The following is a 17,178-nucleotide window of genomic DNA, read 5'->3' as shown; positions in this document are numbered from 1 at the left end:
TTTCGTTGTGCTTTCAGGGCTGCTGCTGTTGGGAAAACTGTTGACCTTTTGTAGGCTATAGAACGCTTACACCTTTCCTCTGAGCAGAGCCGGCAGTTATTTAATGGGATTGATTTGAATAACCTTTCCTAAGTACATGCTGCATCTTGTTCGTGCTCTGAAACCGAATTTTCCATTGAAGCTGTGATGTTTTCAGAGGTGCTTCACTTTTGGCTTGTTCTTTTGTTAGATGTCTGATCACTGGGAGGCAGCACCACGTCACATGATGCGCCTGGACATTCGTTCCTTGTTGCAGGATGCTGCTATCGAAGAGGTGAGAATCTTGCCTTGTTAAAATGATAAATCATCTACCTGTGACTATATACTGGCAATACAAAGCAGGCATGAGAACAGGGCAGTCATACTTGGCACTGTAGAAAGCCAGAATCACTGTCAGACAAATACATTCTGTTATGCTTCTCACTTCCCCAAACATGAAGGTATGTGTTACTTCTGTCAGCTTCTTGGAGCCCAGACATGGGTATGTTTGAACAAGCGTTGAAGCCACTTTGCTCTTAGCAGCTGTTAAATACCAGTTAAAGAGGATCTTTGTTCTCTCAGGTGTGAAACTTGTCACTTTTTCAGGCTACTGGTTTAGTTGGATCATAATTTGAGGAAATAGTTTGATAAGTAAGTAAATGAACTTGGACTCCTCTCAGCTCCTGCTTTGAGAAATGCAGACCTGTAGCAGAGAATATAGAAATAATGTGGCAGAAGATTATACTTTCTGTGGAAGTATGCTACTGTTTTATTCCACTTGCTGTTTGCTGTGACATGCATCTGTGTGTCAGCTTTCAGCGTGGCTGCATCTTCTTTGGCAGAAGTTTCAGGAGCCCTGGGAATAAATTCGTATGTCAGTTGTGTTGTCATCATGAATTTACTGTAGCTGCATGCTGCTGTCAGGACAGCTCTTGCCATGGCTGTGTAGGCTGGCAAACTGCTGAAGTAGAAAGGGACTTCGCTCCTTGCAGATTCTTACAAAGTCAGCAGGTTATTTTGTAATTTCTAAATTCTTTGTATCAGAAAACGCCAATCTTTAGGAGGGCAGCAAAAGGCTCAGCTCTGAAGGGGACTCAGAGAAGAGCCAATATATGATTTACTCTGTCTGCATCGAAGTTTTAGTAATGGTATGAAGAATTGTCCATACCTGAAGAGTTGTAGGTATACACATGAATTCCCATGAAAGGTGTAGGCCTCAAAATACTCTGTTAGATAGGTGGGGTTAGATTTGTGTCTTCAAGCATCCATTTCCTTTATTATGTTAAGATCTGGGGTGGTTATTCTTCAGTCTGAATAAATATGTGAAAGATAAAGGCTTGACAGAGATGTGCTTTACAGAGAGTGACATTGCAGTGATATGTAAATGGCAAGTTTAAGATCTCTTCCTGAAATTTCAGGTATTGAAATGTGATTGTGGGAAGCAAGAGAAGTGTCCTACTGTTACAGAAACTGGTAGCACAAAGAATGCATGTGAAGGAAGAGAATAAATGATTGCTACATTCCCACACATTCTGTCACTCTGTAACTGGAAGGGAACCCTTTTCTAACAGAAGACAAAATGAAGCCAGTGTTCATCATACTTTTCAGGATTAATTCTTTCTTTTCCCTGCTATTTGAGCTTGGGAGCCTCTACTTATCTGTGCTTGGGCTTTGAAACAGGTCGAGATGGAGGATTTTGATGCCAATATAGAAGACCAGAAAGAAGAAGCCAAGAAGGATGCAGCAGAGGAGGAAGAAAGTGAACTGGTAGGAGACACATCAGCCATCTCTAACAAAATGTTGGTTAATGTGTTTGAGGGAGAATCTCAGTCTTTTAAATGCCAACCCATTGTTGTTCTTAGCAGTGCGATCTTAATACACACATTTCTAGTCATTTGTTCCTTAAAGGTTTCTAGGAGAACTTTAATGTTGAATCATTTTATTTCTAACTGACTATTTGAAGAATCTGTGAGTATATTGCACAAACAAGCATTCTCAGTGGAGCAGGGCAACATGCTGCTTTACAGACACTTACAAACCACAGGACATTCTAGCACTGGCTTCCAGGTTACCTAAGAATTACACTAAGTCGAGGAATGGGAAGAGTGGGCAAAGATTTAGCTTCTTTCCTTCCATGTGTCTAAAGAATGCTCCTCAACTGTCACAGTATATGACAACAGCAAAGAAGAATGCTTCCTCTGCCAAGGCTCACTGACTTTGTCAGTAGGTATTTCCAAGATAAGGGATTAGGTCTCTTGGACAAATGAAGGTTAGAGACTTGCCCTAAGGGCTGGCGTGTTTAGGTATGTATTTAAAAAGCTACAGAAGGCTTCCTAATGTAACTTCTTGGTATGTGTTGGACCTGCAACTGGTCAGTGCTTGATGAGTTGAATGTGTCAAACCCTGGTTCCCACAACCAAGCAGTTAAACTCCAATAAACAGGAAGTAACCAGAAATGTCTGAGACAAGCAAAGTCCTTTTTCTTGATGAAAATTTGCTGTCCCTCAGGAGCATCAGTTTAGAAAGCAGTTGAAACGCAGAATTAAAAACCCCAAAGCTTAGGAAGAGTGGATTTTAATAAACATCTCTTTTTTACAACATGACTCACTTATTCTTTTTACTAAATTATTCTTTGGCACAGAGTATGAGACTACATAAAATGTGGTTAGAACCTTTCAGAGATGCATCCATGTTTAGAGGAATATGGCTGCTAGTCTCATTTCTTGGAAATGAGCTATATCTGAAGAGGAAGTTGTCTTTATCTCTTTAGATACCTGTGCATAAGTGTGTGTGTGTGTGTATGTGTGTATCTATGGGTTCTGGGGATTGTCCTTGTGTACAGCACATAAACAACAGGCCTTTTTGTTATGAGACAAGGAGAAAGCTTGCTGGTGAAAAATGCAAATTATTAACAATTAAAAGCAATGCACATATAAGAGTGTTTTCTGTTCAGATTCACAAGAGATGAAAAATAGCAAAGAATTGTCTGCTGTATGTTTTCTCTGCTATTCAGTCACATGGCTAATCTCAGAGAGAGGAATGTCAGACAGGAAGGTGGAACAGTACACTCTGTTTTCCTATCTGTTGCCGCCTTAAGAGCAGTTGGTAAGGGTTCTTCAATTCATTTTGCTGCCTTTAATCCTGTGGAAATAACAGAGGTCTGAAGCTCCTGCCATCTGGCAGATGTGCTCAAAATGCCCAACTGTGTTGTACCAAAGGCTGAAGTCTAAATCTTTTCTTGTCTGAGGACTGGGATATTGTGCAGATTCAGCACACAACAGGCCATTTCACACCATCAAAGTCACTCTTTTGTTGCTATTGTCAACTCCTGTAGGGTTCTGTGTAGCATTCAGACAAGTCCTGCTTTTCTGTGCTTGATGGTATGAATTATGGAGGCATTTACTTTAGTTTTCTCACCAGTGTATCACACATCACTTTGTTCAATACAGACTCTTGAGCCGTGGTATAAACTTCCTGAGCAAATTTCAATGTGCAACTCGTTTCACAAATATAAATACATATACATGAACTTTCTTTATTTGTTACAAAGAAATACTGTGGCACAAACTGTCTTAGTTTGTATTAATTACAGACTTGATTAAAAACAAGACAAAACAGAGGCCTGATAATTTCAATTCACTGGTAGATGCTTGGTAGAAAATCAAAAAACAAGGTCTTTTAGGGATTTTGGAAGGGCATGGCTGAACATAATCAAAAGCAGTGTAGCTCTCTGGAATAGTACACTCTGATCTAGTAACCCTTAGCATTAACAAATACACTTGTGTTTACCACAGGGCAAGCAATCTATAAATAGAGCAGGAAAGAAGTTAATAGAACTGGTCTGTGGATTGTTTGTTTTCTTGTTGAAATTTAAAGTAGCTATTTCTCTTCTGTATTAAAAATAACCCTTAAAATGCTCACAGGGCTTCCATTTCACTACATTGAGCTTTTTATGTAATTGCAGAGAAACAGAAGTAAGCAGTTTTACACCAAATCTGAACAGCTGAAATCAGTTATAAGGGATTGCTTAGTGAGGATTTACTTGTCTAAGAGTGTAAAATGAAAAGGTAACAAGAAGATATCTAAAATAAATACCTTTTTTGTGGGGGGGTGAATTTTAGTATCATTGAGTTAACTCTACAAAGAATAAACTGGTTAAAAATCCTTACAGGTGAAACATGCTGTGGTATTATTTGTATGGGAAAAGTGTTTTTTAGAACAGTGATTGAATTAAGAGGGTTATTTTAAAATGAACAACAATTTTTAAGGCTTGGTAACTCAACAAGTACTCTCATTTAAACTAGTTGTGGACTAACCACTTGGACAAGACTTTAGTATGTCCCTTTGAAAGGGTTATTAAGTGAGCTTATGTGTATTAAAGTGGGAGTATGTTCTTAAAAGCTTATGACTGCAGTGACTTTCTGATTTGTATTTGTAAAGCTTTGAGTATTCTTTATGCCTGATAATTTGTATTGCAATAACTTTGCCACTGGGGATAATAGTACATAGTAACTGTGCACACAGCACCCTTGCTGTCTGTTAAGACCCATTCCAGAGTTCTGATTGCAGAGAGTAGCACTCTTGTAATGATTTGCAGGGGCTGCTAAAATCACTGAGTGGGAAGTGGATGCAGAAGTTCTGAAAGACTGAGTAATTTGTTTCCTTCCTCTCTGATAACAAAAATTGTGCCTTACAAAAAGAAATACCTTAAGCTCCCATTATAATGCTGTTTCCAGTTCAAAAGTGATATGCATGTGTGTCTCTCTCTAATCCTCCGAGCTTCTTTCTGTGTATGATTTAGGGTTACATTCCGAAAAGCAAATGGGAGATGGACACATCTGAGGCAAAGCTAGGTGGGTATTTATTTTTTCCTGTTTCTTATAGCTGGTATCTGATGATGTTTGCAAAACCTGCATTTTCATTTTTACTGTGCCTCCTTCCCAAAACCAAATAAATGTATTGACCTCATACATGTGTCTGAAACTGCAAAAGTACCTATACAGAAATTTGTCTTCTGCCAGAGGCAAGGGAGTTAAGACTTTCTAACCATCATTGTTTTATATACTCATTAATTGTTCTTTCATCTGTTCAAGGAAAGTACTTGGTATTAAAATCTTCTAAAAGCAGGATTTCAATTGTTTATTCATCTCTCTGGTATTGTAAAAAAGCAAAGGTTCAACTTACATTGCACTGCATTCTTGTTCATGCTACATACCTTTTTCTCAAGCCTAAATGTCATCAATAACTTCTCACTTTCTTGGAGGCATGCCTCATTGCTAACTGTACTGAAGATGTTTCTCACCAAAACTGATGTGTGTGAAGGCAAAGTAGTGTGTTGCTTCATAACTGGCTCTGAATGATTAGGCCTCTCTATCATTTGAACAACTTGGGTGCTGAAGAGGTGAGGGTCACTGTGCTTTTCAGTTCCAGGAGGCTACTAGAATTCTTGGTAGGATGCAAAATGGACTTTCTAGGAGTACAAGGGCCCTTTTTGTTCTGATTAGTGCTGCTGGTTGCACTAGATGTAATACTAGGGTTCTGTCAAAGGCAGCTTCCAGGCTGAAATGCTTGCACCATGGCTATGGTGCACATGTGGAAAGGGGTTTCTAGTCATTATGATCAGTTTGGGGTTGGGTTGATTTTGTTTTTGCCTTTTCACTTAACAAAAATGGCTCTAAGTGAAGATTTTATCAATGCAGTCTGCATAAAACTGCTATTTTTTGTCATGTCTGTGAGCAGTAACAAATCTGAATGGGATGAAGCATGTCTTAACACTTTTGAGGTTTGCTTCTGCATGCGTGGTACAGCCCCGTGTATCATTCCTCTCCGATAACCGAAATCACAGTTGCATCATGGAGATAGCATTAGAAGTTCTGGCTTGCATAGAGCAGCCTTTCATCTTTGGCTGTTAACTGCATAGCTGCACCATCTCTTCTGCTGCTGTGCTTTAAGTCATTTAAATATTTGTGGAAATACGTTAACATTGTGGCACCTGCAGTACAACTGGAGAAGCCTTGTACTGCACAGTTCCAGCATAGCAAACAGCTAGGCAGTTAGAATTAATTCAAGACTGCTTTGCTTTTTTGTTTGTTTGTTTTAAAACAATCATTTTTTGCATGTTAAGATTCTTTCTTAAGTCTATAATGATTTCTTTTCCTGACTATGTATGAACTCCCAGTACTGGGAAACTGCATTGTTGAAGAATGGTCTGATGCATTGTGTGGTATTCCAAATAACACAGACCTCTTTAAATACAGTGGAGTAGGAACAGATGTGTCGTGCTTCATACAATGAACCTTAAGTCATCCCATGTGTTCTACAAACACCACAGGAGTCCAAAGCATGTGCTGAAAATACTGAAGCTTTTGTGTAGTTTCTAGCAATGTTGAGACTGCGACTGCAGCAGACATTTACAGATAGCTTTCAAAATTTACCTCTCTCATGATGAAATACTGCTAACAAATACAAGTGAAGAACTGTGTTGTATTTCTTTGCACATGAAAACTCCATAATAGGCAGGATTTTTTTTGTGTTCTCCACTTAAATGTAAAATGGGGAGCAAGCAGCAGAGTCACTTGCAGTTACTTGCAAAGCTGTTGAAATAAGACTTTAACAATCCAACTCCGTTAACAAACTGTGTGTTAGCATGCTGCAAGACACAGATTAGAGGTCTTTATATTAAATCTGTATTCACAATTTTGCTTCTAGAACTAACTACTAAATTAATTTGAGCTATAGATTAAAAGTAAATTCTGAGAGAGTGTGAGTTTTAAAACAGCCAGGCATCCCTTGGTAACGAATGCTGTTGCTTTGGAGTAAAACAACTTTGCAAGGGCTGGCAACTTCTAGCTCAAGGTATGCATTACAAGCACTTGCAGTCTATGAGTAAGTATTATTATATTTCATTCACAATGAGGCTTTTGTTATTAATGACCAATTAAAATTATTTCCTGAAAGGCATGTAAACTGTGGTAAGCATTATGTTACTCCAAACCTGGGACATGGCCTGCCCATTAGGTTTATTGCATTAGTCACAGAGGGCACACGTTTGCAACCACTAGCAGTACAAGTGCAGAATCCCAAGCCAACACTCTCAGTCTTGTTTTGCTTTTTGGTTTTCTTCCTGAGGAGATACTGTTACAGGAAAGCACAATAAGATTTTACTGACTGTAATAAGCCTCAGAAAAGGTCTGAAAAGTTTGAGTTCTTCAGCTGCACCACTGACTTGGGACAGTCACCATACCGTATGCCCCTGAGCTCTTGCTTTAGTTCAGATTTGCTTTGGCAGGGGTGATGCATTCCTCCAAGTATGTGTGGTATAGAGTTTCCTTATGTGTTGTGCGTGCACAGACACATTTTCAGTCTCGAGTCTGCTCACTGGTTTGTCTCAGTGCATAGTGCACACAGGTTCTTGCATTTCAGTTTACAGTCACGGACTCACATTTTCCACTATGCTTGAAGAGTTTAGCTCAATGCTCTGTTCCAAGGCGCGGCTTAGTGCCGAGTTCTGCAGACTTTCAGTAACAGAGAAATGAGCCCTGCCATAGCTGGAGTTTTGTTCTAGAATGCAAATAACACTTTACATAAAACTTGGTGGCTTTTGTGTAAGAGGACAGAAGTTTATCTGATTGATTCCTCTAGTTTTTGGAGGAGATAATTAAGTCGGTTACTCTCAGATGCTTTGCTAAAATTCTAAAGGTGAGTTTTTAAGCTCTCTGGGTTTTCAGAAATGCTGCTGCTTCCTCATTGCTTTTACAATGGAAATGGGAACATGTTTGACAGTTCAACACTCAATAATCATCTGCCATAAATATTCATGAGCACCATTGTTACAAAATGACGCCTTGTATGATTTTTCAGAAAAGGATATTCTGAAATAATGCTTTGTGTGGTAAGCTTTTGACACTTCTGTAGTATCTGCTGCATGGGGCATATCTTGAACCAGGACAGTGTGGATGGAAGCAGAGCCGTCTGGAAAGGCAATCCAACTTCAAACATGGAAGGAGATGATAACATTTTAAAGTAATCCCATGTAGCAGCAGCAAAAGGGGGCAGAGGGGAATTTCACACTCTGAACGCCTCTTGAACTTCTCTGTTGATGCTTTAGAGTTTCATGTCTCTTGATGATGTTACCTGTGGGTCTGCAAGCAGCAGCAAGTGGCAGACTCAGCTCCTTCTTCCACATTGGTACTGAGATGAACTTGCATCATAGCATGTTGCCTTCCAACAGGAATATGTCTGTGTACCTGCCAACAGAGCTGCTGAATTTTCAGTTCTCCATGCTCCTAAGCGCCCCTCAGCGCGTTGTTTGCTCTCCTTTTCAGTGTCTTTTTTTTTCTGGGAATCCTAAAGCTATGATCTACACTGATTATCTGAGAGTTATACTGAGGAATAGTGCAAGTATGTTATGTGCTGGTATAGCAGGAATATTGTATAAATTCTGTCTTCTGGAGGGAGTGCTGTGCTGTGGAGGGGGAGCTGCAAATTTGGCAGATTTAACTTAGAGCAAAAGAAGAACCTTAGCTGAATTGTGTAACAAGATACCGTCTAACAGACACAAATATTCTGCACAGTTCTCTCAAATGTTGGGGATTTTAAGCAGCAGGGAGAGAGAGATTTTCATAGAAGAAATTCTGTATCTGTTCAAGCTAAATGGTGCAAAGGTGGAGTCTTAAAAAAAAAAAAGAGAGTTGTATGAGAGAGAAATTACTTCGTTAGTTTATGGCATTTAAATTATACTAGCATGTCTACATCACCATTGCCTCACATTATCTCTGTTGCTACTCTTTCCTCTTCCATATTAATTTAAGAAAAATAATAATCTCTGAACTGAGCTTTAGAAAAATACCTTTGAACATCCTTTTGTGCTATCCAGAAACTATGCTGCCTTGTATTTGGTTTATTTGTGAGGCCTTTCATGGATGAATTTAATCACTTCCGTGACTTCTCAAACCATGCTACTGGCATCGCTGGAAATGGTTTACAGCACATAGCTGCCAAGCTTAGTATTCCTTCTGCATATACTTGAATTGTTGGTTTCTAAACTGGTGGCATGCATTGGCAGAAGTGCTAGGCTTCCCTTTGAGTCCTGAAGCCGTTTTTCATGTTCATGCTTTGTTGTTGGTAACCTTACAGTAAGTGCTTCATCTCCTTTCCCAAAGCCGTGTGCCACATCATCTCAAGAAGGTGTTGTTTTTTTCCACTGAAAATAGGTGTCCAAGGAGGAACAAAAATTTAGAAGCTAGGAATGGGATTGTTTCTCCTCATGCCTTATCGGTTCAATCAGAAAAAGAAGACAAATTATGACTGTTGGACAGAAGTGCTGCTCAGATATTCATGAATGACCTCTTACACCACGAAACAAAAGATTCTAAGATTTTTATTATGGGTTTTTTTTTTTTTTTGTCTCAGTCCTGGAGGATTTTTCAAGTGTGTTTTCCTCATTTGGAAAAACAGAGAGAGGGAGATCAGGGTCTCCAAGGAGTTTTTTTTGTTTTGCAGAAACAGTATCTCAGAAACTTGTCTTTGGTACATTAAAGATCATCACTTGTTCCCTGACACTGCATGTATGCCATGTTTGACACAGTATTGGACCCCACATTTGGGCAAAATGCTTTAGTGTTGTGTTCAAATACAGAAGGGTGGGTCTGTGTTCTCTAGCTGTTGGTGGCTATATTGTAACTGTAAGGGCAGACTCCATACAGTATAAGCACCCAGAAGAGCAAGCTTTGCTCCCTCGTACCAACAACAAGACTGTTATTGCCACACACTTCATTGTGAAAGATCAATAAAACTTGAAAATGGTGTTGAGTCTTCTCTACTTTATTTCAACTCCTATCATTTCACCTGTCAAGAGAAGCTGGATGTACCAAGTTCTTCTGCTCATTCTTTTGAGAATTTTTTTCCACTCTGGTCTTGTTTGTGTGAATGGTAGACAAAAATTCTCCTTTAACTCTGAGGCTCTGTGTTTGTTCTCAGACAAGCTGGATGGTTTGCGGACTGGCACTAAAAGGAAGCGTGACTGGGAAGCAATTGCCAGCAGAATGGAAGATTATCTACAGCTTCCAGATGACTATGACACTCGTGCTTCTGAACCTGGAAAGAAAAGGGTAATAAATTTTCAAATGACTTACTGCCTGTACATGACCATTTCACAGTCTCTGGGGGAAAGTGTTCTTATCAGCTCGTTCTGTGTCTATCAGTACGGCAGTTTCGCTGACTCACTTTTCATCTTCTTGTTCCATTACGTTCCTTAAGAAAATATTTTTGAGGGGAAGATCTTCCAGAGGTAGAGATCATAGAGTCATAGAATTGTCAGGGCTGGAAGGGACCTCAGGGATTATCCAGTTCCAACCCCCCTGCCATGCCCGGGGACACCCCACACCAGATCAGGTTGCCCAGAGCCACATCCAGCCTGGCTTTAAAAACCTCCAGGGATGAGGCTTCTACCACCTCTCTGGGCAACCTGTTCCAGTGTCTCACCACCCTCATGATGAAGAATTTCTACCTAACATCCAGTGTGAATCTATCCACTTCTAGTTTTGCTCCATTCTCCCTAGTCCTATCACTACCCAACATCCTAAAAAATTCCTCTCCAGCTTTCTTGTAGGCCCCCTTAAGATACTGGAAGGCTACAATAAGGTCTCCTCGGCGCCCTCTCCTCTCCAGACTGAACAGCCCCAACTCTCTGTCTGCATTTGTTAATTATAAGGAAGTGAGGAATAGTAGATAGATAAACTACACTTGGCATGGCTTTTGAGATTGAAAATGGAATCATATCCTGTTTCTTGCCAGGGGAAATGATGCATTTCATTTTAGACCAACCTGTAGAGTCCTTAAGCTGTGAATGCGGTGATGAGATAGTGTGAGGTACAGTGCAGATTCCAAGACAAGATGGTGATTTTCTTAAACTCCTTTTTGTTGTGAGGTGTTTTAGAGTGAGCAGGCAGAGAAACAGTACACTGTTATTACAGTCAAAAAGATTCATCTGAGGAAGGCATCAGCTATGTAGGTTTTAGATCAGTTAAGTCTGTATATACCTTGCATGAAGCTTGGAAGGTGGTGTATGAGAGATTGACTTCAACCTTTTATATTTAGTTCTTCTCTGAATACAAAATGCTGCATCTTTATAATAGCATTGTGGGGGGAAAAAAGTGGCAAAAAGATCATAGAGAAAGATGAAAGAGAAGTAATAAAAAGAGGTAATACTCTTCTGGTTTGGTTTGGGAGGGCTTTGTCCCCAAAATACAAAGACCAGCTTTTGCCATTAGAAGTAATTTGAGGGTATCATAGTATCAGTCAGGGTTAGAAGGGACCACAAGGATCATCTAGTTCCAACCCCCCTGCCATGGGCAGGGACACCCCACACTAGATCAGGCTGGCCAGAGCCTCATCCTTTAGGAAGGGCAGGTCCTGCTTGACCAACCTGATCTCCTTATATGATCAAGTGACTGCCTGGTGGATGTGGGGAAGGCTGTGGATGTAGACTGTCTGGACTTCAGCAAGGCCTTTGACACCATCCCCCACAGCAAACTCCTGGCCAAGCTGTCAGCTCATGGCTTGGACAGCAGCACTCTGTGCTGGGTTAGGAACTGGCTGGAGGGCTGAGCCCAGAGAGTGGTGGTGAATGGTGCCACATCCAGGTGGAGGCCAGTCACTAGTGGTGTGCCCCAGGGATTGGTGCTGGGCTCCATCCTGTTAAATACCTTCATTGATGATCTGGACAAGGGGATTGAGTCCATCATCAGTAAGTTTGCAGATGACACCAGGCTGGGGGCAGGTGTTGATCTGTGAGAGGGTAGGAGAGCTCTGCAGAGGGACCTTGAAGGCTGGACAGATGGGCAGAGTCCAACGGCATGAGATTTAACACATCCAAGTGCCGGGTTCTGCACATTGGCCACAGCAACCCCATGCAGAGTTACAGGCTGGGGTCAGGGTGGCTGGAGAGCAGTCAGGCAGAGAGGGACCTGGGGGTACTGGTCGATGGTAGGCTGAACATGAGCCAACAGTGTGGCTAAGAAGGCCAATGGCGTCTTGGTCTGTATCAGGAATAGTGTGGCCAGCAGGAGCAGGGAGGTCATTCTGCCCCTGGACACTGCACTGGTTAGGCCACACCTTGAGTACTGTGTCCAGTTCTGGGCCCCTCAGTTTAGGAAGGACATTGAGACTCTTGAACGTGTCCAGAGAAGGGCAACAAAGCTGGTGAGGGGTTTGAAGCACAAGCCCTATGAGGAGAGGCTGAGGGAGCTGGGGTTGTTTAGCCTGGAGAGGAGGAGGCTCAGGGGAGACCTTATTGCTGTGTACAGTTACCTGAATGGAGGTTGTAGCCAGGTGGGGGTTGGTCTTTTCTTCAGGCAACCAGTGATAGAATAAGAAGACACAGTCTCAAGCTGTGCCAGGAGAGATTTAGGCTGGATGTTAGGAAGAAATTCTTCACAGAGTGATTGGCCATTGGGATGGGCTGCCCAGGGAGGTGGTAGAGTCGCCATCACTGGAGGTGTTTAGGAAGAGACTTGATGGGGTGCTTGGTGCCATGGTTTAGGTGATTAGATGGTGTTGGATGGTAGGTTGGACTTGATGATCTCAAAGGTCTTTTTCAACCTCCTTAATTCTATTCTATTCTTTGTTTTGTTCTGTAATGTCTAATACAAGACATGGGTAGTACTGGACAGCATGCTTGAGAGATATGGAGATACTAAGGCATTGGCAGAGGAAGTGATGGTGGAAGCAAGCAGACAGTGCTTGTCAGCAGAAATGTCTGAGGAAATCCAGGTGGAATGTGGAACAGGGAAGTGCTGACAAAAAGGTGATAAAGCAGTATCCCCAGGTAACCAATCAGCCTGAATGGGACTGATCAGTCAGGATGTTAGGGAGGAGCTCCTTCACTTACTGGTTTGGGGTTTTTTTAGTCTTGCAACGGTGTGTTCCAGATGAGTTCCTGGATTTGTAGCCCTTCATCATCACCTCCCTCACACCGGGTTTGAAACTGGAGTGACCGGTGTGTTTGAATAGAATGAACACAGGTGACCTGCTTGGCCATGATGAGCCACAGAGGAGATGGGTGCAGCTGTAACGATGGAAGATAGCAAATGCATGAGGAAAGTTATTTAGTGTAAAGAAATAGTAGACAAATTTAAATAGAAATGCATCGCAAAGAGAAGGAAAATGTCCCTCATTCACTCATTCATTGCTGAGTTGCTCTTTCTGTAATTTCATAGTCATCTCTTAGATGTTTCCATTTGTACAACTGAAAGGGAAGTGGGGCAGAAAAATCAAGACACTAAATGAGTCTTTGCTGAATCTTCCTCCAGAAACCATTGCTTTGAACAGAGAAATAATTGTAGTTAATTTTACTTCAGCTCTCAGAATTATAGGAATGGAAATGGAAAAGGCTAATCAACTGTACCTTTCTTCTGCTCCATAAAACATCTGGATATCAAATTAAAACCAATGTGACCGGTGTAGTTCCCATCTTTACCCACTGCAAAACAAATTGCCACCTACCCATTTGAATGGGAATGAGTTCAGCTTGGAATATTCACAGCTCTGCTGGGGTTGTTTTTCTGCCGTGCAAAGCCTAGGCTTGTCTCGGGATGGCCTCAGGAGATTGTGCAACTGATAGCGTGTTCTCCCTAGGTGCGGTGGGCAGATCTAGAAGAAAAGAAAGATGCCGACAGGAAAAGGGCCATTGGTTTTGTGGTGGGACAAACAGACTGGGAGAAGATAACAGATGAAAGCGGTCATCTTGCCGAGAGAGCCCTCAACCGCACCAAGTACATATGAAAGACAAAAGTGGTTAAATGGAATTTTGTGCCTCTGAGGTAAGTATTCAGTCTCCCTGTGTCTTGATGGCCTTGATTTTTGTTGTTGGGTTTTTTTAGGGTGTTTGGGGGGTTGTTTTGCTTTGTTTATTTGTGTGGTGTGCTTTGTTGGGTTTGACTTTTTTCATTTTCAAGAGTTGAGGTGGCAGTTTGAGCTCTCCCAGCCAAAATTCTTTGATTTGGAGCCTTGCGTAGTAGTTGTCAGCTGTGCCCATGTCAAAGGGCACCCTCCTGTACATCATCTAAAAATGAAAGGAGGATTTTCAGCCTCCCAGCCTTATTAACAGGAAGACTCTTTTCATTGAAAGAGGAGCTTAGCTGTATGCCCTAATCTTGTCCAGTTTCGATTTTGCTTATTGTTATCTTCTCTCTGACCACGTTGACGGCCGTTTTATTTGGTGTAACAAACTTTTCCTTTCTTTACAGGCCGTTTGCTCTGAGAAGCGAACCAAGGTGTCATGAGCATCTTTGCATGGGTCATGTCACTCCCACCTTCACAGTTTGGGTTGGTTTTTTTTTTTCCCTTTGTTACTTTAGTTTCAGCAGTTTTCTTGAGATGTTGGCAGATAACCGGTGCCCTCAAGTAAAACAACGAATCCCGCTGCTCCTAAGTGAGAGAGACAGTTTACTTTTTAATATTTTTGGAGGGGAGGGAGGGGGAGGGCCAGTAGTTTTAGCTGCTGTTTGTGGGATAAAAGTGGAAGGGTTAGCCAGACGTTACCTCCACTGTACCGTCACAGAATGTTTATCTCCTTTGCTTTGTGGGCGTTCTCGTTTTATACTGTATGTACCTTGTAGCTTATTGTATTAGGAAGCAGAACAATAAATTTCACTATAAACTCTGTGTTCTTGGTGGACCATACAGCATGGGTTTTGTTTGACGCTTTAAGTGTGGTCTCTGTTCACATCCCAACAGTGCGCAGAACCATCCTTACCTGAAAGAGGTGCTGTGCTCGTATTCTGGAGTGTGTCCTGTCTTCCTAGGTTTGCCACCTGCTTTTTCCCTCATAGGCCGACTCCATTAAGCCCCCAGGTTTGGCTGGTCTTTACAAGTCATACCATTCTCATTCTTCCTGGGCAGCAGGAGTGATGGTTATTTTTTGGATGCTAGTTTCTCAGTTATGTCAAATTCCCATTACTATGTGAGTATTAATTCTATTGGATGGCTCTGAAATACTCAAGGTAGTAATGCATGAAAAACATGAATGCTTGACTTGAGAACAGGTTCTATGGAGCTCTCTGCAGAGCAGCCCAGAACATTCATTTTGGTCTTACTACGCCTTTTAGTCAACACGGATCCCTATCAGGGTATTTCATTCCATTCATAACTTTACTGTATCACAGAGAAACATCACTGAAAGAAGGACCAAAGACTGGCAGTTATACCCTCCTATTCCTTTACACATGTGTTTAACTTGCTTAAAAGGGTAAATGAGTAGCAGTCCACACCATTAAGATTGGTACCAGTTCTTCATAGATGCTGGCGTATTGCTTCAGCACACCACCAGGTTTCTTTTATCCTCTCAGATTCTGAAGCAAAGACCTTGTGTTAAACAATGATGTAACCAGGCAAGGTATTTAAATCAAAAATAATTGCTGCTGTACTGGTCAACTGAATTTTTCTCTTGGATCTAAGGGAAGAAATTGGAGTCCTGAATTTCCTTCTCTGCTATTGTTTGTTGCTCTGCTGAATGATTACATTGCAGTTTGCATCTAGGTTCTGGTGTGGTGGCATTTCATGCTGTTAAAGGAGAGCATTGGTGCTAACAGATGTTTTGTTTGCCATTCTGATGTTTTGGTTTATTGGATATTTCTCAGCCTTGTCTGTGATGAGTGAAAGCTCTTTGGTCAATGGTGTGATAGCTGAACTTTGTCCTGAATGCTCAGTACAAGAAAACCAAGCTCCCTGGGTGCAGCATTTGTTAAATGGAAGGTAATTAAGTACACACATAGCATATATGCTTGCTTTTTTTAAATGTTGCTGAGTACTGTTTGAATTCTGACTGAGAATTATTGACAAAAGGAAAGTATTAGTTGACAAGAACTAAGTGTTATGTATTGCTACAGAAATTAGGCAAGCTTTGCTTCAGAGAAGTTAATCTCTCAGGTATGTGTAAAATGGGTTTCAGTCTATCCTCAGTTGTCCAGTACAAAACTGGAGGTCTTGTGTCATATCACTGTTACAATTTGATGCTGTTTCTTGCCTTTTAGGAACTGATGATGATTTTCTGTGTATTTGGAAATACAACTGAACCAGATCCTTCTCTAACATTTTCCTATCTGTACTACATAATATTCCTGCAGCATGCAAATGGATAGCTTATGACAGAACTGAGCATACCATTTCCTGGTTTTAACAATTCTGGAAAGTGCTGTAGCAGATAACACCCTGAGGGGCCACACAGTTTATTCTGTAGAATTAAAGAGAGGGGAACAGAGAATACGCATAAAGTTATGCTTCACTCTGATGAGAACAGAGAGAAACTGTATCAATCTTCCAAGTTTAGGGCAGAATTTCAGTTATGAAATCACACTACTGCAGACTGTTTGTCAGGCTGAGAAGAAAAGGTGGAAGAGCTTGCAGGTTTGTGTTGTTACTGTTTTCCTGCTTCCCTGAAGTTCAGACCTTTTCCATTTCTTTAGTACAGAAATATTTCACGACTTTTGCCATTTGTTGCAGCCTATTTGAATGTTTAGCAGGTCGAGTTTTCATCTGCTTGAAGGAAAGTGGCTTTCAGAGAAGACAGCTTATGCCAGAACTGCAGCATGTAACAGGTTCTGTGTTCTCTGGTCCTTCAGTGAATGAAGAAGCAGCAAGAAGGAAAAAAAAATCATTATTGCTGCTGACAGATGTGAGAATAGCTAGGTAGTCCCATGCTTGGCTCACAGTCAGGGGCTGGTGATTAGTGATTTTGCTTTTGTCTGGAAAATCCTTCACTAGGGAATCCAGTAAGTTTTGACCCTGGTTTAGTTCCTACTCATCATCTGCTTGCTGATACTGGCAGTGGAATCTTTCGCAGTCCTGAACAGGAAGAATATCCACTTTCATTAATGGCTAAGTAGGAAAATATGCATCCCCTGCTCCCAGATAATGATCAGTCTTTGAGCATGCATGCAGTTGTGCTGACTCCAAGTTGGACCGTTTCAGTGCAGTGCAACTCTGAAAAGATCATCATCTGCTGCCGGACGGAGCTGCTGTGCCTTGAGCTGAGCTGACTGTTAAACCCAGTATTTTCTGCAAATGACAATCCCTTGTGGCACTTTTATTGTCTTAACACCATCTGCTTTTTGGGAATATTCCAACTACCTGTCTGTTGGTAGAGGCACGTGCTATTTGCAA

The 17,178-nt window shown here is 41.3% G+C and overlaps 1 protein-coding gene across 1 annotated transcript in view; it reads left to right on the top strand.

Annotated features, from left to right (window-relative positions):
* Positions 1–13,802, top strand: part of YLPM1 (YLP motif containing 1) — a 42,523-nt gene extending 28,721 nt beyond the window's left edge. Inside the window, exons 16-20 of the mRNA XM_054162028.1 lie at positions 230–313; positions 1,699–1,785; positions 4,820–4,871; positions 9,997–10,127; positions 13,654–13,802. Of these exons, the coding sequence (XP_054018003.1) occupies positions 230–313; positions 1,699–1,785; positions 4,820–4,871; positions 9,997–10,127; positions 13,654–13,800 (501 nt within the window). The 3' untranslated portion in view covers positions 13,801–13,802. The remainder of the gene's footprint in view (positions 1–229; positions 314–1,698; positions 1,786–4,819; positions 4,872–9,996; positions 10,128–13,653) is intronic.
* The last annotated feature ends 3,376 nt before the right edge of the window (positions 13,803–17,178 follow it).

This window comes from Dryobates pubescens, chromosome 5 (genome assembly GCF_014839835.1).
Source record: "Dryobates pubescens isolate bDryPub1 chromosome 5, bDryPub1.pri, whole genome shotgun sequence".
In the NCBI taxonomy this organism is placed as follows: Eukaryota; Metazoa; Chordata; class Aves; order Piciformes; family Picidae; genus Dryobates; species Dryobates pubescens.
This window is presented reverse-complemented; position numbering and strand designations above follow the sequence as displayed.